Source organism: Toxoplasma gondii, chromosome X (assembly GCF_000006565.2).
Source record: "Toxoplasma gondii ME49 chromosome X, whole genome shotgun sequence".
Classification (NCBI taxonomy): domain Eukaryota; phylum Apicomplexa; class Conoidasida; order Eucoccidiorida; family Sarcocystidae; genus Toxoplasma; species Toxoplasma gondii.
This window is the reverse complement of record NC_031478.1, coordinates 3,202,258-3,224,403: the sequence shown is the minus strand read 5'-3', so window position 1 is coordinate 3,224,403 and position 22,146 is coordinate 3,202,258. Positions and strand designations below refer to the sequence as shown.

Sequence of the window (22,146 nt, the reverse complement as noted above, 5' to 3'; positions counted from 1 at the left end):
TCTCCTCTCTCTCTTTTCTCTCTGTTCCCGTTCTCCCCATCTTCGCCTTTCCTCCCCTCTTCCTGTCTCGAACGCGGACGCGCGGAGATCAGCTGCGAGTTCCGCTAGGGAGAAGCGAAACATGCCAGAACGCTGCGGGCAGCCAAGAGTTCATGGCAGAACGAGGAAACCTGGATTCTATCCCCCCTCCCTCCCTCACACCGAGAAACAACAAGGCAGCCGGTAGAAAGCGCATTCTCTCCTACGGCGTAGAGCACTGCAGAGAGCGACGCATCTAGTGAAGTTTCAAGCAGACAAAACCGGTTCCATTCTTTCGCCAGCGACCGGAACTGGCTTCACCTGGTGTGGAACGCAGGTTGCCGTTTTCAGAAACGAGACGTTCCACGTCCCAAAACCACTGAAAGCGAGAAGAGTGGAAGCGACTTCGGGCATGCGTGAAGACACCCGCGAATGGCAGGTTCGGCTTCAGTCCGTTCCAGCTTTCCAGTCGCGATGAATTCTTTTCAGCGACACAGACGAATTGAGACGTCTTTCTGCTGGGAGGTGGGGAACAGTGAGACAGGCATAGAGGGAGAAGTGGAGAAGAGACGAGAGCGTCTGGGGTCGAGAGCAGGTTCGAGCGACGGTGGCCGCTGTGTTTCGAGTGTATGCTGGTTTGAATCGAGTACCTGCAAGCGATGTTTAAGCTGTGAAGAAATGCCTCGAGAAAGATGGAAGATACGAAAAAGAATCGGGGCGGGAGTTGCGCACCATGCCTCGACACGAGCAGCCGTTTGAAAACACAGTGCATCCACTCTCTCGCGTTTGGACGTCCTTCAGCGGCAAACAGAGGTTCGATTTACGGTATCGTTCAATTCCTTTAAACAATTGTCCAAAGCGAAATGCGAGAAAGCGTTCGGCGAATTCGATATTTACACAATTCGTATCCCAGAAAAGCCTTTCTCACTTGCGCCGGGCAGACCGATACGCCCCGGGGACCGGGGGGACGGCCGCCTCCAAAAAGAGAAAGAGTGCAAAAAACGAAGAGAAAGGACGAAAGGCAGTGTGCTGGCAATCGCAAGGAAAAAGGAAAAAGAAGCAGCGGAGAAAAGAGAACCAGAAAAAAAACGACGCGGAAGTTGGAAGAACAGCAGCGGTGTGAAAACGACAGACGAGACAGTCGAGAGCAGACCAAGAAGAAAAGACAAAGACGACAGCAGATGTGAAGAGGCTCTCTGGCCCTATCCAGACAATACGGAGGTGACAGACAAGAACAACGCAGCACAGGAAACAAGAATGCCTCTTTTTAAGGCAAAGTCCAGGACTCTCTTGCACAGCAAGAGACCTGACAAGAAGGTAGTCTACCTTCTTTCTTTCTCTTCTCCTCTTGGTCGCTTTCTCCCAGTCTCTCTGCCACAGTCTTCTTTCACTCCCCTTCTTTCCGCCTTCTCTCCATCACCTTTTCCTTTTCCCTCAGTTCCACGTTCGACTTCTTTTCTTAGTCGTCTTCCTGTTCTCTTTTCACAGTCTCTTTGTAGGCACCTTGTCCACGATTCCTGCTTCTTCTCCCTGAACATCCAGGCCATCCGCAGCTCCCCCCCCACTTGTGGAGCTTTCTCCTCTCTGGATTGTTCAACTGCGTTTGTCCAACTCGGCTTATCGTCGGCGAAAGAAACGCAACGGTCGAAAGAAGAAACCTTTCTCTCTCAGTCCCGAAACGAAATCAAAAGACAAGCGACGCAGTCACTGCACTCTCCCACAAACGGAACCCACAAACGGAACTTCCACTTTCTACGCTAAACCACCGATCGAGTCGAAGCCGAACTCAGGACTCGTTCACCCATTCACAGAAGTCAGTCTCCTTTCAGCCGGTGCAGCCCTGCCCAAATGCATATGAATATATATATATATATATATATATATATATATATATATATATGCAAACATGTATCTAGAGAGATTCATATGCGTATAAATACAATTATATATATATATTATGCAAACACACAGACAAGGATCATGTATATATGCATAAGTAGTGTAGTTCTGTTCACCGACTTTTTTTGCCCTCCCCAGAGACAAACGCATAAAAAGAGAGCTGCGAAAAAAACGATAGAAACTCTCTCGACAGATCGATGGTTCTGCCTCCGATGGACTGGGGCGGTTTCCGCCGGGCAGTTGAACACAGAAGCAGCCTTGAATAATTGCAGATTTCCCTGTGGAGAACACTCTCGCGACTCTTGGATTCTTCACGTTCTCTTCTCCTTCAAAACAACAACAGCCTCCCTCTGGTCCTTCGATGCGTTCTTCTTGGTTCTTTGTCAGCAAATGCCTTGGCGACGCAAGGCGCCGCTCTCGAACTCTGCCAGAAACTCCTCTTTCGAGGGCCTCTTCTCTCTTCTTCGTCCGTCTCTTCTCTTTCTCTCGTCTCTTCCTGTTCTCTGCTGTTCTGCCTCCTTGGTTCCTCTCACCATCTCCATCATCTCCTTCTCCTCCCCTCCTCCCTTCTTATTCTGTCCGCCTCTTCTTCTAGCTCTCCCCTCTTCGCCTCGTTCTCTCTTTTCTTCGCATTCTTCCTCATCGCCTCGCATCCTTCTCGCCTGTGTTTCTAGAACCACGGAGCGTTTGTCCTGGCCTCCTCAAGCCTTCGTTTGTTTTGTCGGTCTCCCCTCACAGGAAGTAGTCCGGAATTCGTTTCTGCATGTCTGCTCCCGAGGCTTGCAGAAGCGACGGATTGAACTGGATGCTGAGGCGAGAAAACAAGGCACACACAGAGAGCAGAGGTGATTTCTCGACGGCGTAAGCGCCGAAGAAGAGAAAAGAAGAGGACGCAAATGTTGAGTCTCATGCATCACGCGAGCTTCGTCGCCGCCTTCAGGGCGGAGGTGCGTATCTATCTCTATATGTGTGGGGTGGTAGTCGAGAAACGTTTTTAACGCATCCACAGATCTAACGAAGCTTCGCTGGACGTAAACCAGGACCACAGTTCCTCCGGGTCGCGGGAGAGCAGAACTCTGCAGATCTCGAAGGAAGTCCAGGGAAAGAGACGCAGGACTGACGCCAAATCGAACAGGACACAAGAGGCGAACTTCTGAGGGGTCAGGAACTGCCAGCGACGAGGAATGCCCTTCTCTAGAAGAGAAGATGATGACGCAAAAGGGAGACGTCGGCTGACGAGGTGAGCCTGAGAAGCGTTTTGAGAAGGTGGAGACAAAGAAGTGCATGCTCTGTAGACAAACGGAAGGTTGTTTCCTTGAGGCGAATCAGCAAAGAAGACAAGTCGAGAGAAGTTTCCCTTACAAGGTGTAGTTCATGTGCTCGTCGATCTTCATGATTGCAGCTTGGTTGCCACAGCGGTAGCAATAGTTCGGCGCAGAGAAAATGGTGACGACGTTGTTCGCCTGTGACCACTGAAATCCCTGAAGGTCGAAGGAGAAAGAAGCGGAAACGTGAGCGCGAGGAAACAGCAGCGAGCGAAGCACCAAGACAGGGAACAAAAGAGGAGAGGGAGGAGAGGAAGGCGGCAGAAGAACGGCGAAGGAAACGAGGAAAGAACAAGACAGCCACTCTGTGAGACTGCAGATCAAGGGCACCGAGAACCGGAGAGAGGCGAGAAACGCGAGAAAAACTCGACGAAGAGAAAACGACGTTGACCACGAGCGTGAGAGGAGCAAAGCGATGAGGGACCAGAGAGACGAGGAACTGAAAAAAATGAAACAAATGTCAGGTCAAGACACTGAGACACTTACCTCCATGATGAGCTGGTGAGCTCTGGCGATCAGCTTCAAGCCGTTGACGTGATTGAATTTCTCCGAGATATCTTGACCAAACGTGTAGCCTGGCCAAGAGGAACGAGGAGGACGCATGCAAGCAAGAACCGGAAACGACGATTGACGGCGGAGAGAGGAGAAGAAAGATGGAATGGCGGAGAGAGGGAAGGCAAGACAGAAGAATGGCGCAGAGAGAAGAGAAGAAAGGAGGGGAGAGAGGAATGAAAAAGAGCGAGTGGAAAGAAAAGGCAAGGCAGAAGAATGGCGCAGAGAGAAGAGAAGAAAGGAGGGGAAAGAGGAATGAAAAAGAGAGCGGAGAGAAAGAGGAACAAGGAGACAACCGAAAAGAGAAAACTCACCTGCTCCGCGCGGAGACATCCCCCAGCCAGGCATCTGTTCCTCAGGGTCTGACCAGAGTAGGTCGCACATCGGGCCTTCGTGTGGAACTTCTTGGAATCTGAAGACGCGAAAAAGTGAAGAAACGAAAGGAAAAGGAAAGACTCTTCTGCGCGCAACAGGCGGCATTCAGAGACTCCAGAAGGGGAAGACGTTTCGTTTCGACGCCGCAAAAAACGCGACACAGCAGCCACTGAAGAGACGAAGTGGAGACGTTTCGCTCGCGACTCCACACCCAAACATCTCTGACTCGGAGAAAACGCGAGCAGCTCGGAGAGAGAGAGCAAGAGGAAGCGCCAGGGGCAGAGAAGAAGAGTAGAAGAAGGAGGAAACCAGAGAAGACGAACACCACGAGAGAAACGAGAGAAGGAGACGCAAGGAGAAAGGACCGAGGAGGTCAAAGCACGGAGGAAGAAGGGAAGTCAGCAACGGAGACGCGACGCCGCGGGGAGCGAGAAAGAGTCCGAAAAACTCACCTTTCGAGAAGACGCACATGGTCAAGAGTTTCGATGGTGGGCGACAAACCCGCATGCGGACAGAAAATTTGATCTTCAATTAGCGCGCTCAAGGGGAGGTAGTCGAAAACATCTGAAGAAGAAAATCGAGACTCGCCAAGTTCCACCGGTCTCCACAGACGCAAGGATAAACGCGCCAAACACGGAGACAAAGATGCATGCGAAATCGCTTCACGCAGCTACTCGATACGCATCACATGCAGACGTCGGCGTCCAGGGAAGGACGCGTCGTTTGCTGAACCTGTACAACCGCGAGAAGGTGGAAGGAAGGACAGAGCGGGGGCAAGAGAAGCAGGCAGGTAAGAAGAAGAAGAAGAAAACGTTCGCGCTCTTACCAGTGAAGTAGTTCCAGACGTTGGCGTTTCCATATTTGCGCAGGCACTCGTCGTAGAATCCATACACTTGAGTGATTTGCCGACTTTCATGATTGCCTCGGATCAGCGTTACTCTGTGTCGATATCGGACCTGCCGGTAAGAAATGAGGAAAGCCGCAACGTTGTCTTCACGGATCTTGTTCGCCTTCCGCATCTCTCTTCTTTCTCGTTCCGCTCCGTGCTCGGCTTTCCTCTGTTCTCTTCGATGTACGTCCGAAGAGGAGGCGTTCTCCTTTTTCTTACCTTCAGGAGAAAGACGAGGCTCACGGACTCGACCGAGTTCAGGCCTCGATCCACGTAGTCGCCGAGGAAGAGGAAATTCACAGACGGACAGGCTGAAGGGAAAAAGCAGAAAACCAGATTCCACAAAAACAGAGTGGGGACATGAGCCACTGCCCGGCAAAAAGGAGCGGCCTTCCCCGACGCAGAGAAAACGATTCGCCTTGTCAAGTGAAAACAGTGCAATGAAATCCGATGAAAGGCCGCGAGTGGGTGCCGTGGAACGACAGCAGAAAAACGCAGAGCGACAGCAAGCAGAAGCAGGCAGCACTGACGAACGAAGGCGACGCACACAGGGCGAGGACTGGCGAAGCAAAGAAGACGAGCTAACGCGGCGAAGGAACAGGAGAGAGAACTCAGGCGATGCCTGGAGAGAGAAGAAGAAGCGCGTACGACAAGAAAGGAAAAACAAGAAACGAGGCTGTGGTCCGAGGCGCAGCGACAGGCGGCTGGAGACCCCCGGGGAAACACAAAAAACACAAGGAAAGAAAGCAAAGACGAAGAGAGGGAAAGGCGAACGAAGACAAAAGACAAGACGAGAACTCACTGCCCGCGCATTTGAAGATTTCCAGGAGATCGTGGAACTGTCCGTGAATATCTCCGACGACAGTCACGGGTGTGCGTACGGGCTGCACATTCGCCTCTTGCACAAGAATGTCCTGAAGCAGAAAAACCAAGACGACAAAGACCTGAAAAGAAGGCGAGAAAAAGAAAGGAGATCGGTGACATCGAGAGGAGACAGAGGAGACTCAGGAGGCCAAGAAGAGATGGAGGAAAAAGGCGACAGAGAAGAGCATGGAGAGAGGTAAGCAGAGGCGATGTGGGGAGCGCGGGAGAGAAGCGACTTCCGTTCACTCTGCGTTGTTGTGGTTCTGCGCTACCTTCAAAACGGCGCAGAGGCTGCGGACTTCTTCTTCATCGAGTTTTTCGCATTTGAAGAGCTTCTCCATTTGCTTGTCGATGCCGCGCAACTCTTCTTGCCCCAAGTAATGGTCAGGCAAGTCCGACGGCGCAACATCTGCCGGAATCGTGAACAACGCCGGCGCCGCGCTCGCAGGCTGCAGCGCTGCCACAGCGCCTGGAGTTGCACCCGACATTGCGGAGGTGACAAGAAAGGAGAAACGGCAGAGTGTGTGGAAGAAAAAGGAGAGGAAGGCGAGAATAAGGTACGAGAGTAGGTACGAGAGAAAGGAGAGGCAAGAGAGGCAAGAGAGGCAGGAGAGGAAGAGACACCAGCGACGCGGAGAGGGAGGAGAAAGGGGAGACTGGATGGCAGGTCCTTGTTCGCCAGACCTCTCCAAGAAGTTGTCAGGACTGTCGAGACGCAAGGATGTCTTTCTCCTCGAGAAAAACGCTTCAGAAGAAGCTGGAAGAAGGTGTGGCGACTCGCCCGGGGGTGAGAGCAGAACAGACTTCAGCGCCGCTTCTCCGCTTCCGACGAATCAGGCAAGCAGACTGGGAAGAAGAAGACCGAGGAAGTGAAGTCTCTCTTTGTCCGCCTTTCAGGACTCCCGCAGGACGGTGAGCAGCCGCGTGAGGACGAGGAAGTCTCAGCACACGCGCGTCATGGCGAAAGAGAGAGAGAGCGAAGGGGAGCGAGAACAGATCGGCTTTCTCGAAGACACAAGAAACAAAAACAAGCCGCATGTTCGCAAAGGCGGCATTTTTCGAGCAGACGTCTTCTCAGTCACCGGCTCGCTGTCCTGGCCTCTGTCTGGGCAGGTATCGTCCTCGACAGAGCGCCGACCAACGCGCCAAGTTTCTCCGCTCTGCGTTGCAGGACGAGGCACCCGAGACGCGATTCTGCGGAGGGGCGAATCCGTTTTTCGGATGTCTCCAGGGATCTGAAGAGAAGCCGTCTCGTCGCAGAAGTCGAGCGCCTTCTTTCAACGAAGAGAAACAAAACGGAGACAGCGCGTTCCTCCGCAAGGGAGAGCAGAAGCAGAGAGAATGCGATTTCTCTCGCATGCAAGCCTGAGGACCTAGAGACTCACCCGAATGTTGCAAAGGTCAGACGGAAACTTGGATGGAGGCGCGCATGCACTGGGGAGGCTCCTGAAGAAGCTTCCCGTCAGCAGATCCACAGAGCCCCCGATACGCTCCACACGGTTGCTGAGCACCGGCCGACAGGTTCGAGAACGCCCGGAAAGCCTTGATGCTCCGAAACAGATCCGTCTGTAGATGTCAGCACCCTGGACGCAGCCGGAGCAACGCCCTCCTTCCACAGAAACGGCTGCGTCTGTGTGCCTGTCGGCTGGAAAGCAAGTAGAGAAGCGAGACGCCAGGAAGCTGCGGCCAGAGCCTCCAACAGAGTCGCGGCCAGAGCCTCCAACAGAGTCGCGGTGTTTCTGTCGATTGCCGAAGAGACGCGTGAGACGCGTCGGCCGCGAAGGCGAACTGGACCGCGGGAGGAGGGAGAAGACGTCAGCGATGCGCAGCAAAAAGGAGACGAAGCCGCCAGAGGGCGCTTGCTGCGAGCGCGCGGAGGCAAGGAAGGGGCAGAAGCAGAGGACTCTTACGAGAATCGAAAAGGGTCTGCGTTCTGCTTTGCGGATTACAGAGAGAGTTTCGAGCAGGGAGAAAGGAGAGAAGAGAAAACAAGCAGTGTGTGTGTCACCCCGACAGGGAGCTCCGAAACCGGTTCCCCAGGGTGTAGGATTCAGGGACTGATCGTGGGCGCCGCATGCGGACTCCGGAGTTCTTCTGAGAAAAGTCAAGGGGAGAAAGCGGAGTTTTCCGGGGAAAAGAACCGGGGAAACGAAGGGGAGAAAGGGAAACTACGGACAGTCGTCGGGCAGCGACTCGTCGGCTTCGTTCCGACGGGAAGCGGCGCTATCTTGGCGCTTTTACATGCGCTCTCCTGCATTGAGAGGGCGTTGCTGAAGAAAGCCTCCAACCAAAAGACCCAGGACCCAGAGAGAAAGCAACAGAAAAACAGGGAAGGAAGAATCAGAGAGAGAAAACGCTGATCAGGCCGCGGCTGCGCACATCGCGCGCGGTGTGAGACACAGCGCGAGAAAAGATTTTCACTTGCGGAGAAAGAAAGAAGCGCGCTGTCGCTGTCGCTCTCTCCAGTTTATGCGTTTCCAGGTGCTCTGTGTGCCAGTGGAAAGTGCAGAACGGAGAAGGGCGACCGGTGCCGAAGAAAAACGACTCGCGAAAACCACGGAGGTGCTCTGCCTTAGGAGGGGGGAGGAATTTTCTATCGTTGCCGACGCAGTGAACAGCAGCGACTCCTCTGCTGGCCACATTCGCCGTGTTTGCGTCGGCGTTTTGTGAATCCAAGCCTTGTGAAGTGCCTTTTCAAACAGAACTGCTTCGTCGAACAGGAGGGTAGTTGAGAAGGCCGTTGCTCGAACCTCCTGCACTGAGGACCTTCAGGTGAATAAAAGAGAGAGATCGGTCAACAGCCAGCAAGACGAAAAGGAATGATGACACGGGCAGGTGGAAGGGAAGAGGACTCTCTGGTGAAATGCATAAAATCGCCTCTCCTTCGGTGCTGAATGCATGCAGTGAATCTTTCCAGGACCGCGCCTCCATTGTTTACAGTCAAGTCGACAGGGGCATCTGATCCCATTTGCGTGTCTACTGGAGCACAAAAGGACTCGTTGCTTGTGACAGAACAGAAAGTTCCTGGCCAGATTGTGTACTTTCAGATTGAAGTACACACTCTGGAAACGGCAAAACTCTGAGAACGATCTAGCTGTGGAGGGGGCTCATGACACATGAGAGCGAACGACAACTTTAAAAGCGGTATCCATACTTTGCGTCCGCTTCAGCCGCAGGGGAAAGGTCGGCGACGAGGTCGAATCTTCAAGGTGTGTGCATACCGGATCGAAGTTTTCTATGGTGGAAATAGCAGGGCATAGTCAAGATGACGATTGCTGTACCAACAGAACCAACTGAACACCATCACTTAGCATAATAAGGACGATTAGGGCAATCTGGACTCCCGAACCGTTATCCCTCAGATTGAGAGGCAACAACGCAAAAGAATGTGGCCTGCAGGGACGATCAGCTGCCATGCCCGAACAGAAAAGTCAGCATCCACACACGGACATGCTTATTACATCTCAGTGACAAGGACGCCATCTGTAAGAAATACAGGCAACCGAGCGCTTCGTGACGGCTCAACACCATCCTAGTGGACGTTTTACTACAGCTGAAAGTGTCGGACTTGTGCATCCGGTCTGTAGTTGTGAATTCTTGGAGGCTGTAGTTTTCTCGCAGAAAGAAATCGATCACTTCTCATTTCACTGCTACACAAGACAGAGGCACTTTTGTGGGTGGGTGTGAAGCTCCACACTCTGCAGTCCTCTGGGCGTCGAAACCCAGCTGCAGGACCGAGAACAGGATAGAAAAAGTCGTCTGCTTCGTCCCAACCGTCAAGGGAAGCCAGGCGTGCTTTAACACAGTTTGCATCTTTCCGTGTCGACTCACCCGAGAAACACCATGTATTCTCAAGCGTGGTTGGATCTTATCAACAGTCTTTACGCAGAAGTCGCTGACGGAGGGCTGGGAACGCCCAGACGACGTTGCGAACTTGCGTACAGAACACAGAAGAACCGTGTCATGCAAAAAAGAAGCATCTCTGTCGAAGGGTGAGAAATCAAACAGGTCGCTGGATGTTTGTCACGTCTGTCTCGCCTGCGGTAACAGCTGCGGACGAGTGACATCGTCTGTCTCTTTCAGTGTCACAGTCCGGCTTGTCTTGTTACTATAAGAGCGCAGAGTTCAACCGAGACTGTTGTCCAGCCAAGTGGCAGAGCGCACAAGAGCCTTACGCGCCTGCTGGAAACACATGATTGTGTCGGATACTCACGTTCCCCTGCGAAGGAACAGTTTGAGACGGATCCTGACACTCTCCGTTAAGAAAAATCTGCAGGTCTACTGTGGACCTGCCAAGTAATGCCACTGGATAGGACCTTTCTTCAAGAGCCAACGAGTCGTTAGACCATGTGACCCGCCCTCCTTTATGGCCATTTTTCAGAGATCCTGTTGTCCCTGGCTACCAAACAGCAGAGTCAAGAACTCTCCAGACTGCACACTGTTCTTTGTGAAACGGCAGACGCTGTTCCCTTCTCACCCCTCACCGAACGACGCGGTCAGTCTGAACCCCCGCAATCTAGAACGTTCATTCATTTGAATAATACACGTCTATACAAATGTGTTAAAATGCTAGCGTACCGGTGCGTATGTGCACTTGCAGTTAGGAGTACCCGACAGGCTTGTTTTACTTCAGGATTCACCGTCATGAATCGAGTTCCTTCCGTAAAGTTGTTGCCCGCCAGAGGCATTGTTGTCAGCTGGACATTTACATTTTCTTCAAACGCAAATCGTCGTTTGTGCCCATCAGTGTGTTGGTAACTGAATATTTCCAAGCGAAAGTTTCACAGACACTTCCACATCCCCTGTCGGAGTTCTTGAACTATCTACGCTTTTCTGTCGACTGTGTGGCAGTGGGTGTTGTCAGTTACAGTCAACCTCGCTAGCCAGGATTAGGTGATGGGGAAGACGTGTAGGACATGCGACTGTCGTTTTGGCGGAGTTACAAGACTTTTCATGTCCCCCATGCGCTGTAGTAAGTTAGCGTTCAAAAGAACGCAAGGTGTTGTCAAATTTCCAGCGAGAGAATCTTTGGAAGTCGAAGTTGCTCTGAACCTAAAGGCAACGGCATTTGCATTACGCATTTCCAGAAGGGCCTGAAACTGTTGGCAAACGATGTCACGCCGGCAGGCCAGCTCAGGTCCGCCAACGCAGTTCTCCCAGCGGTTTTGTAGAAATATTTATAGATTTGCACATTTACATGCTTATCGCCACATGCCCACGTAAAGACCTCTACCTGCAACTGTGCGTTCGATGTCCGGAAAGTACCGCAATGAAACTGGAAGTAGTTGTTAGCGTGTGAGAGGACTTTCCCGCGGGGTAAGTGGTGGACGCGACCCTTCGGAACGCACTGAATTATAGATTGACTGGTTCTGGCCCAGTGGGGGCACCACGGAGAGTTGCAGACAGACAACGGACACTCGACGTTTCGAAAAAGGGTGTTTTTCCACGGAGTTGCCGTGGTTGAAAGAACAAAGTGAGACATAGGACAGGCCGAGACGCTACCGTCCGCCTAAGAGGCGCTGCGTCCTTCGTTTCCGCCATTTCTCCATTCTTGACAAGCCGATTGAAGGCGTCCGCCAGCCTTACATGAACGAAACACTGTCTACAAACAAGACGACGGCCCCCACAAAACGCTGCTTCCCCTGCCCCTAAGCATTGCAGTGTACCAACTGAATGTGGTCAGAACTCCCGGGCGCAATTCAGTGGAACAACGCCTAGTCACGTTTTCCTTGTCCACACTAGGACGTTTTGCGTGCACGACACCCCTTCCAATCGGGACAAATTCACAAGCGATGCATGCATCTAAATGCAAATAAGATTTATATATATATATATATATTTATATATGTAGATGCAGAAGCACTGGTAAACACCCCGGTGGTTACGCCGACACAGCGCGTCGCCTCTCGGTGCGGTGCACACGGTGGACGGACGCGGACAGTCTGATAAAGTCTAAAGCCACAGGAATGGATACTTATCAGCATGCCCATTTGTGCATGCTTGTGACTGTACCCCCAGTCGCGCAGACAGAGTGGACGAATTCTCCAAATGAGTTCGCAGCTCCATTCCGCTACACAAGATAGAACGAGAAGGCAGGTCGGTCTCCCTCCAAACGCGAACTAACTTCTGTTTCCGTGACACGCTCTTGACCGCCTTCGCTGAAGAGCAGAAGTTTTTCCTGTCTCCCCTAAAACGTTTTTCCCCCGAAGTCCACATTGCGGCTCTAGGGGGAAAAATAAAAGCAACCCTAGGGGTTCTCAGGACTCTGAAAATCGACGTGGTGACGCGAACATGCACTTTGGATGTGTTCCCCATTTTCTCGTCTCATGTCGGAGACAATTCTTGCACTTCAGCTCGGTTTCCGGCTATCGACATCTAGGCTTCTGTCTGCTCTTCGCTGTCCCGAGAGAACAACAGCAACATCCGTTGCTGTCTCCCCCTTTCTCCAGCCGCGGCCTCCTCACGCCCAACCATCTGCATTTGCTCGGCACCTATCCTCCGTTTTTTCTTCCCGCTTCCCCCCTTGACTTCTCTCTGTCTCTTCCATCTCGCCAGTTGTTGTCTAAAAGCGCGTTTCCTCTACTTGTCTGCCCCTGTACCGGGGCGCAGTCTCTTTCTCCACTTTCCTCGGAGTCCAAGAATATCGAAAAGTCACTGTTTCCCTGCCTCGGCGCTTCCGCTCGCGCTCCTGTCTCCGCCAGCGTCCACGCGCGGGCTCACGGTCTCCTCGGCCTCCTCAGCCGCGCCGAGAGGCTCCTCGTCCTCTGCGTCTCCGACTTCTTCCTCATCTCTCGGCGCCTCTTCCGCCTCCGCAAGGCCCTCCTCCTCCAAGCGTCGCTGCTTCTGCAGCAGAGCGCGGCGTCCGTCCCGGAGTTTCTTCGCGACCGCCGCAGCGAGTGCATGTGCTCCCTCGTAGCCGTACTTGATGACGGAGAAGCACCGACGATGCCAAGGCTCCTTGCGATTCGCAGGCGCCCCCGCAGGTTTGTGGCGCTGCCACTTGCAGACCCACCGTTGCTGGGTGCGCTCGAACTGGAGGGAGACGACGCGAGCCGAATCGGGAACCGAATCCAGAAGAGCTTTCTCCGCGGCTTTCAGGTGGGCGACCGTCGCGAGAGCAATCGAAGGGGAGGCCAGCGGAGCGTCCGCGCCTGCCTGAGACGCCCCTGCCTCTGGAAGACCCATCGCCAACGCGGAGGAAGCGAAGGGTGACGCCCCACCGAGCGCCGGCTCCGCTGGCAGGAGAGACCGAACCGCAGACACCGAAGACGAGGGATGGAGACTCCTGTCATCGACGTCGCCACGACGAGTCGCTTCGAGTGCCTGCGCCGCCACGCGCTCTCGGGGCGAACGCTCGACTCCCGGCGACAGGGCGCTGGAGCCCGCAGACCGCGAGCTTGGAAGCGGCCCTGGAAGGACCCCAGCCATGCTGGCTGCAGCTGCGAAGAGCGACGACGGCGACAGCGGGCGCTGCCGACTGGAGTCTCCGGTCCTGCCCCGGTACGGCGAGACCGGAAGAGGCGGGGAGCGCGAGGACGGTTGCCGACAGGAGCCGCTCGCTCCGCGGTTGAAGCGACCGGGACCGCGGTCGGCCTGCGAAACGGCCTTGGGGACGGCGGCGAGAGGCCCGCGGAGTCGCGGACTCCGACCGTCCTCCAGGCCTCGCCCCGTCAGCGACGCAGTCCCCGGGTGGCCTTCAGTACTTGCGCTCGCCAAGAAACTCGCGATGATGTCTCTTGTCGCGCGGTTGCTGAAGATGACGTCGGTCGAGTTGACATCGCCTCGACCTTCGTGCTCGGCCTCGGCCTGTATTCCGAAACCCGCGGGGCCTGGAGCTACGGCGGGGCGGCTCCCGCGAGTAGCCGAGAAGCCTTCAGGTTGCATGCGCAGAGCTCTCTCTCCCGAAGAAGACCCACCGTCCCGCAGCAGGTCGCCAGTAGCGAACTGCGCGTCGGCGAGGCCTGCGGGGGGGTCTGAGGGCGAGGGGAGACAGAAGCCGTGACGCAGGAGCGCCTCGGCGAGACTGAACCCCAGCGCGAAGGACGAGGAAGCGTCCATAGAGCCTCGTTCTGCCAGAAACCGCGCTCGAACTCTCTCGCTTCTCCCGTCCTCGCCCTCCGACACTCGGTCGCCGTCCCCGGGCAAGAATGTCCCCGCATAGCCCCCGGCCTGTCGTGGGGTCCCTGCATCCTTTCCGACTGCTAGACCCTGCAAAGTCATCTCATCAGGCGCGCGCGGGTGCCTCGCAGCTCGAGGCGAAGGCGCCACACTCGCGACCGCTGCCATCTCAGAGGGATTCCTGTGAGACGACGAAGAGAGCGAGGAGCAGAGATTCGCGAGGGGAGAGGCCACCGGAACCGCGCTGCTCGCCTCGCGGTCTTCGTCGTAGAGATCGGAGCCGAGGCCATTGTCTGGTGATCGCTGAGCGTTCAACTCAGACACTCTTCTCTTCTTCCGAGTCTGAAAGCCGAGCTCCGCAGCGGTTCTTTCAGCGTCGCCAGGCCCTCGGGTCTTCACAGCCCCCACCTCCCTCTCCGCCGCGACCTCCGCCAGAATCGCCGCCAAGAATGAAGACGAGGCGGCGTCTTGTTCAGGCTCCACAGCCACAGAAGGAGCAGAGCTCTCTGGCGACGACGCGGCAGGCGCCTGGGGGTGGAAGGAAGCCTGCGATGTCTTAACAGGTGTGGGTGAAGCCGCGGCCGCAGGTGGCGGGACCCCTCCGAGTCCTGCGGAGGCCTTCCCTGACTCGCCGTCCGAACCCAGAGACTGAGAGGAAATAAAATTTCCTAGCTCTTCTTCCTCGTCTGCCAGGGCCAGGAGCCGCTGCATCGTCGCTGGGTTCCCAACCACCTGCTGAAGCAGAGAAGCCAAGTGCGGGGGCAGAGAAGCCTTCAGCTCCTCCGCGAGCGCCGAACTCGAAGACCCGTCCTTCTTCTCCACCATGCCCCGGAGGTGTCTGGACAAACAGGGAAACGATTCACGACAGCGAAACTGAACAGTTCGTGCGAAGGTCCTCCGCGTCTGAGAGCGCTACACAACCACCAGTCAAACCCACCTAAAAAGATGCGTATACACCTGTGACTGGACATGTATATATATAGGTATATATATATATATTTATATGCCTATTGGTATGCATAGACCGTTACATGAATGGTGTGTGGTTAAGGATACGGCGGTTGATCACGAGGAAGAACATGTATACATTGGTACATGTATGTCTGTACATTGACGCGGAGGCATAGAGGGCGAGTGGAGCACAACTGTGGAGCTGTCGTTCCCTTTGCTGTCACAAGGCGACTATTGAGGGCCGCGTTCTCTCACCCGAACAGGGTCTTCAGAATGTGCATCTGTTCCAGGCGACGCTTGTACACGCTCTTGCGGTCGACGTGAAGAGCGTCCAAAGCAATGCGCTGAGGGATGGGGATCTGGGCAAACAAACAAAGAGCCACCACCGTCTCCACGAGCGCCTTTGCATGCAATGGCCAACCACGTCACGAGGCACAGGCACAGAGAAAGACATATATCGCGCCCGCATGCGCAGACCCTCTACGCATATAAATACATGGAGAGAGACATGTCGTGTGAGGCCAGGAGTACGGGGAGAAGCGCGTTCGAGAAAAGTGCAAGCGCGTCTGTCTCGACGCAGCATATTCCTATCTCACCTGCATCCACTTGAAGACGATGATGATGAGAGAAGCCAAGGAGACAGCGTCGCAACGACCGCGAGCGCGCTGGAGACACACGGCAGCGAACAGAGACAGAATGAGAAAGCAGGCCGCGAGAAGGGGGGAAAAACGCAAGAGCCACACAAAAAAATGATCAAAAAACGGAAAGGACGCCATATCGTCGAGAGGAGCGAAGTCCGAGCCAACGTTGGGCACAGATCACATGCATTGCACTCGAGTAGCGAAGAGGCAGCCGACACAGCAACCCCGTGAACGACGCAGCCTTCCTGGAGGAAAAACGACTCTTCAGCTTCCTTACCCAGCGTTTGTCTAGAGGATCTTCTTCGGTCCATCCTTTCTGTCGCTTTTTGCCTTCCCCATCCTCGCCGTCTTCTCGCTCTCCGTCGCTCTCGCCCTGCTTGACGTCGTAGAAGAGTTGCAGGATGCGCTGAAGGAGAACCAACCCGCGAAAGACAGCCTCCTTCTCCTTCTTCAGTTTCTCCAGAGCCTCTGCGCGCATCTTTTGCAGCCATGTGAATCGCTGCAGCTGCAGACGCGCCGCCGGTTGCATGTCTTTTGCCTGGGCGAGCGTCTCGGAAGGCGGCAGCGACGCGGAGAGAAGAGAAGTGAGGATCGGCGAGAACGGCGAAGAGTCGCCCGAGTCGCCTTCTGACGAGGCGGACAGGGCGGGCATGTCCACGGGGTCAAACAGCGAGGGACAGATGTCTAAGCTGAGTCCAGAAGCGTCTCCGTTCTTCTCTTCGCGCTGCTCCAGCCGGATGCTCGCTACCGGCTCTGCCGCATCTCCAGATGCACTGCTCGAACGATCGTCTGGGTTAGGCGTCAAAGCCATTGAGGCCTCGTCTACATCCTCGGCCAAGACGCCAGCGGCCCCGGGCCTTGCCTCCGGTTCGACTTCGTTTTCGGTCGGCCTCTCTGGGCCGTCAGCATCGGCGGCGAAGGCGTCTCTTCCACTCTTGTCTAGGCGTCTGAGACGGGCGCAAGACTCTCTGTCTACATGGGAGGTCCCGGAGGCCAGATCTGAATCAACGGCGGCGAGAGTGGCGCTCCCAAAGCAGTCAAGATTGGAGCCTCCGGTCACTTGCGCGAGCAGTTCCTCGATCGCGTTCAGAGCCTGTCTCTCTTCGCTTCCAGCGGCAGGCGTCGAGTCCGCCGGAGCAGTTGAGCCTTGGGGAGCAGGCGGTGCGGGCGAGGCCTCGGCGGCGCGGCCGTTGATCCTTGCGCTAGACACTCGCCCAGTCTTTTCGCCCCCCTGGTGTCCGTCAAGGAAGTCCCCGAGTTGGGCCTCCGCGGGGGTCTGGCGCCTGGCTTCTGCGTCGGCACGAGCGTCAGCTCTCCGGGCTTCGTCGCCGAGGAGGGACTCCAGAGACGCGAGAGAATCTGCCTCGCTTCGATCGCCCTCGGCCTTGAGTCGCTGCTTCTCCACAGCACTCTGCGTCGCCCGGACGAACGCGTTGACCAATTGCGGCCTTCGCTGTTCTTCCTCTTCCATCTTCGCGATGAGGAGCTGCTTCACACGCGCCAGGACGCGATTCGCTCGCTCTTCGGGGTCGTCGTCCTTGTCTGGAAGCGCCTGCAGTTGGAGCTTTCGACAAATCCTCACCACCCACTTGCCCAAGCTCTTGCAGCGCATCGACGCATGCGCGCCGCCCGCCCGCTCTCGATCACTCTCGCCCCGCCCCATGCCTTCGCCGTCTGCGAGCTTCTTCCCTCGCGCCTCGCACCCCGCTGCGAACAAGTCTTGGCCGTTGCTCGCATCCATTTCGTGGCAAATGTCCGACAGCGAGAGGCCATCCATCGCCTGGCGAGACGAGATGTAGCAACAAGCAGCGACGACGCGCTCCAGAGTCGCGGGGTCGCGCACCTGGCGGGAGCTGACGGCGAGGTAGCGGCGAAAGAGGCGCATGACGTCTTCGGTACGACAGCTCTTGAACCGCGCCGCGATCTGGGCAGAGAGATTCAGCGTCTCTCGATCTCGTGCAAGGCGCCGCTGGCGTTCCTTCGCAGGGTCTTGGCTCTGCGTAGGTCGCCCGTGCTGTCCAGGCGCGTAGACGCCACACGCGGCCTCAGAAGGAAAAAAGGAGGAAACAGAAGCAGCCGTCGAGGCGCCTGCAGACGCCGACAGCGCGGGGCCTTTCTCAGAGCCTTCGGAGTGGCCGAGAAGAAACGAAAGCGAGGCGCTGTCGAGGTCTTCTTCGTAGGTGCCGCCGTTACGTGTGTCGTACTGGAGGTGAAGCGACTCTTGCCAACTGGCGCCCGCGGCCTGGCCGTCCGGTTCGAGATCTGCGCGGCTCTCCTCGGGTGAACCTCCGGCTACAAGCGCATCCAACTCTCTGCCCAAGGCCCCGGGGGCCTCGAGACCCGCCACAGATCCCGAGCCAGGGCGCGCAGAGTGCGTGGGGTTGAAGCCCGCGCCAAGCGTCCGGCATCTGCGCTTCGGAGCCACGCGCCCAGCCGCGCCGCCAGCTTCTCCGAGAGCGTCTTGAATCAGGGCAGCAAGGCAGTCGAAGTCTGTCTTTGCGGCCTTCTCCGCTTCGGGATCCTGGCGTCGCTCGGGCATCGTGAGGAGGTCTTCGACCGTCAACGTGCCGGGGACCCCCCCCGGAGGAGCCGCTGGAAAAAACGCGTCTTCAGAGCTCTGACTCGCGTCGGCGCCTGCAGTGACGTTGTGGTGGGCGTGGGGGCTGGCCTTTGCGGAAACATCATCGCTACCTACCGAGCCGTCGCCCAGGCTCTTGTCGCCCCTCGGGACCGGAGAACGGGGCGATGCGGTCGTGCCGGAGCCCGGCAAGAACGGCGATCCCGCGGAGAAGGCGCCCTTGCTGGAGGTAGCGCCGGAAGGCACAGTGAGAGTCGCTAGGCCTACGCCTTGGAGCGACTGTTCCGCGAAAAGGACGAGGCCGTTTTTCTCAGCCAGAGCCTCTTTCTGGGGTGAGACCTCCTCGTCGTCTGCTTCGGAGAGCCCCAAGTCGTACGGCGAGGGCAGCGCGTCACTATCCCAGCACACCTGGTGGCTTCCGTCTCTGGCGGGGCTGTGAGGCGGCATCCGTTCCTCGTCGGCGCCTCGGTGCGCCTGCGCCAGCGTCCGGGAGCCTGCAGCAGAGTCTCGCGCCGCACAGGCACCGGCTCGCTTCCCGGCGCGGCCCTCCTCGTCGCTTCGCCCCTTTGAGCCCTTGACCGTAGAGACACTCCAAGAGGCTCCGGGGCCGAGCTCCGGCGACGTGTACGTCTCCTTTTCCTCCGCGGAAGTCTCTATCGACGCCGACGACCGCGTTCGGCGCGACGCCCGCAGAGAGTCTCCGCCGCCAACTGCGATCAGGCCGTAGGACGCGGCCTTCCTGCCGCCTCCAGGCAAGACGACGGGGTGCCTGCGAAACTCTCGTCTCCCCTCCGTGTGCTCGGGAGTGTACTGTCCAGGCTCTTCGGCTGGAAGCAAGTGTCCGGCAGTGGCGCCTGCAGGTTCTTGCAGGCCTTCCTTCCCATCGTTTTTCGACGCCAAGGTGGCTTCTTCTTCAGACGCGGAGAGGCGCCGGCGCTTCGCGAGTTGACGGCCGTAGGCGGCCTGATCCGGGAGCTCCATTATCTCCAGACAAGAGCCAGTTATTTTTGGGCTGCGCTGGAACGCAGCGCATCGCCTCACTCCTGAGGCGCTGGCGTTTCTCAGTGGCTCGAAGCGGAGCGGGACGCAGGGAACTGGTCGGCGAACTCCCGCAAACACGAGGCTCCCAAACCTGCAGCGACGCGCGCCGTCAAGCGGTCACACAGAAGCTGTTAGGAAGCGCTCTACGCAGTCTCCTGCAGCGACTGCGGGGTCGCTTGGGGCCGGGTGTGGAGCCTGCGTGGGTGTCTTTCTCGCTCTGTCGAGTTGGCGAAAATCTCGTCGATCAAGGCAGCAGCCGCCCCTGCACAAGTGCTGAAACCTGAGTCCGTCAAAGCAGCTGATCGCAACCCTTCCTAAAAAAACGAGCCACCGAGACACGACTGCCGGATCCGGTGTGCATCGCAAACACGAGGAAGAGGCCGCGAAACGAAAAGCGTTCGCAAAAAGAGCCAAAGCGTGAGTGCGTATGTAGCGTGTGTTTTCGGGACTGGCGGACAGCAAAAGGCGCTTAGAACTGTACCATCGACACCGATTTCGCTTGCGATGCAGCTGCTGACAAAACGGGCGCGTTGCCACACAAACAGATACATATTTGCCTGGGCCATTCCTCAAATTCGCTCGTGGCCCGCCAGCGACGGCGCACAGCCGCTTCCAGTGAAAAAATGCGCGCGAATTTCGCTCGCGACAGCTAACAACTCTGCCGCGCGTTTCCCGTCGTGCTGTGAGGCGGGCAACATGCAGGTTCGCTACGGAAACGGGTTCGTGTGTACAGAAAACAACAAGGCAGTGCGCCTCTCGGTTCAGTCCAGACTCAGAAGCGGGCTATCAGTACGAGGGATACTCCAAGGCCGTAGACTGTGCGTTAAACATGACCGATTGGAAACGACCTTGATGTGGTAGGATACCGGAGTCCACCACTCCAGCGGTTGGCAGCGAAATCGATGTTGCTCCGCCCACAAGACTCTTCGAGTTGACGAGTCCGAAACGTCAGCCGCCACGATGCCGCGCACAAGTGCGCGTAATGTGTACAGGACGGCGAGGAAAACTTGCTGGCCAAGTCACTAGGAAAAACGAACGCCAGCGTAGAAGATGGCCGCGTGAAAGGAAGACTGGGTTTTAACGAAAAGCGACGGTATCAACCACAGAGGGTGCCAAGCGATTAAAAGCGAAGTGGAGAGACGGCGGAAAATCCATTCAAGGGTTGGAAAAGCTCAGGTTTGAGACCCTCGGTAACAAGCGGTAGTCAGGTGGAAAATTTTTCTTCATTAGAGACGGGCTGCAACGGCGGAGAAGCGAAATTCCTTTGAAAGCAGAGAGAGCGTAGCCTGCTGTAACAACTTGAGAAAATCGCGGGGAGACAAGGCGCACTGTCACCTGCGCGTGCGTCGGGGAGCGCGGGAAAAATGCAGAAAGAACGGACGGAAAAACGGTACTAAGCACAGATGAGAACATGCGGGGTTTCCCACAAACAAAGAAATGCCGAGCGTAGCAGATGCTTGCGAAACTGCGCGGAAACGGGCAACCCTGCGACTCATATACACTCCCAAACTTTCTGGTCCGCTTCCCAGCGTCGGTCACCGTAGTCTGTCTGCGGGACCCGACTCAATGAGAGTTCGCGATGGGCGTCGTCCCTTACTGTTGTTGTTGGCTTTTCGACATTCAGAGGACGCAAAAGAAAGGGAGGCGAGCGAGTCAGGAGTTTGCCGCCAAACAGCAAACGCTCTACCGCGAGGTAAACCAAGCGCGGATCCGGGACGCAGCAGAACGGGCGTTGCAGCCTCTTGTTCCCGGGCGAGGTCACACGCCCACAGGCAGCCGCGAGTACCCCTGGGGAGAAAGCCCCCAAAAGCGGGAAGATTTGCAAGCCAGAATCGCTGCATGCATACCCTCTGCCTCGGATGTGGTAGATACAGGAAAAGCGTTGTTTTCTGCGAAAATACCGGCGCCGTTTGCCCGTTCAGCTGTACCTTGGTCGTGCTAGATTGATGGCGGCAGCGCCGAGCGCGCAGCTCTGCAGGTCGGGGTCCCCAATAGTCTCTCTCTCGCACCCGTCCTGTCGGGAGCGGAAAGGGTCGCACTTGAGGCGAATTCCGCGAAATTCTCGATTCGCCTGAGAGCTACATCCAACTCTACTTGCGGAAAAGGGGTCTCTCACTCGCCAGCGCACGGAATTGTCACTTGGGGTCGGGTGCCCCAGTTCACAACTAGCACTCCAGGACACTATACGCCGCGCTTCCAGCAATGCTGCAGGTGTCACAGAAACGGCTGGAACCGTGTGGAGGAGAAACAAGCCTGCCGGAGAACGGAGCTCTGGGAATACAACGCAAAGGATGCGTTCGGACGCAACCGAAAACGCCCGACTTCTTAGCGCATTCGACTTCGGGAAGACGAGGGAACTAAGTTGACACGAAGCGCTCGCGCGACCGCGAAGGGGACACGAACCCCAGGCCCCTCAGCGCGCGGCTAGGCGCTCATCGGGCGGAGGAACTTTCAACGGGGCAGTCGTCTCTCAAGCGGAGGAAGAGACCGGATCTCGCAAGGCTGCGTACTTGTGAGCTGAGAGCCTGCAACCGCAACAATAGGTCGATGCGGGCGCACTCAGACGGTGACGATACTCGGCGGGTGGGAAAATCTGAGGAACTTCCTTCTCCCGTGACACGGGTGAAGTGACGTGCTGGTTACCATCGTTCTTTAACGCTCGTCTCGCAAGGGTGCCCCGGCGGCCAAACACGCCCCCGCGTCCTTTGTTACGGAACTGCGAAGGGCCTTATCGAAATGCGACGTTTACAGCGATTTACACGCGGAAAATGAAACCGCGAAGTCCAGAAACCTCTTGATAACGAGACTGAGGGCAATCCCAGTTCTCCAACGTGCCGACGCGCCCCCGAGCGACACCTTACTTTTACGAGTGCTGCGGATCGCTGTACTGTTTTC

The 22,146-nt window shown here is 56.4% G+C and overlaps 2 protein-coding genes across 2 annotated transcripts; both read right to left on the bottom strand.

Annotated features, from left to right (window-relative positions):
• Positions 1–811: 811 nt before the first annotated feature.
• On the bottom strand, positions 812–8,251 carry TGME49_224220 (serine/threonine-protein phosphatase PP2A catalytic subunit). Its single transcript, XM_002366066.2, has 9 exons — positions 6,195–8,251; positions 5,861–5,972; positions 5,278–5,369; positions 4,996–5,125; positions 4,622–4,733; positions 4,109–4,206; positions 3,729–3,817; positions 3,280–3,398; positions 812–2,725 (listed from the first exon to the last, which is right to left on the bottom strand). Exons 1-9 carry the CDS (start codon positions 6,408–6,410, stop codon positions 2,650–2,652), a joined length of 1,044 nt encoding a protein of 347 aa, XP_002366107.1. The 5' UTR covers positions 6,411–8,251; the 3' UTR covers positions 812–2,649.
• A 2,995-nt stretch (positions 8,252–11,246) lies between these two features.
• AP2X3 (AP2 domain transcription factor AP2X-3) lies at positions 11,247–20,404 on the bottom strand. The gene is made up of 4 exons (XM_002366067.2): positions 15,910–20,404; positions 15,588–15,656; positions 15,247–15,350; positions 11,247–14,878 (listed from the first exon to the last, which is right to left on the bottom strand). The coding sequence occupies exons 1-4, from the start codon at positions 19,189–19,191 to the stop codon at positions 12,574–12,576; spliced, it is 5,760 nt and encodes a 1,919-aa protein (XP_002366108.1). The 5' UTR covers positions 19,192–20,404; the 3' UTR covers positions 11,247–12,573.
• Positions 20,405–22,146: the final 1,742 nt, after the last annotated feature.

Coding starts and splice junctions, on each gene's coding strand:
- TGME49_224220 (XM_002366066.2), bottom strand. CDS start 6,410: ATGTCGGGTGCAACTCCAGGCGCTGTGGCAGCGCTGCAGCCTGCGAGC. Junction 5,370..5,860: donor AATCTTCAAATGCGCGGGCA/GTGAGTTCTCGT, acceptor TTTTCCCTTCAG/CCTGTCCGTCTGTGAATTTC. Junction 3,399..3,728: donor CTCACCAGCTCATCATGGAG/GTAAGTGTCTCA, acceptor TTCGACCTTCAG/GGATTTCAGTGGTCACAGGC.
- AP2X3 (XM_002366067.2), bottom strand. CDS start 19,191: ATGGAGCTCCCGGATCAGGCCGCCTACGGCCGTCAACTCGCGAAGCGC. Junction 15,351..15,587: donor TCGTCTTCAAGTGGATGCAG/GTGAGATAGGAA, acceptor TTGTTTGCCCAG/ATCCCCATCCCTCAGCGCAT. Junction 14,879..15,246: donor ATTCTGAAGACCCTGTTCGG/GTGAGAGAACGC, acceptor CTGTTTGTCCAG/ACACCTCCGGGGCATGGTGG.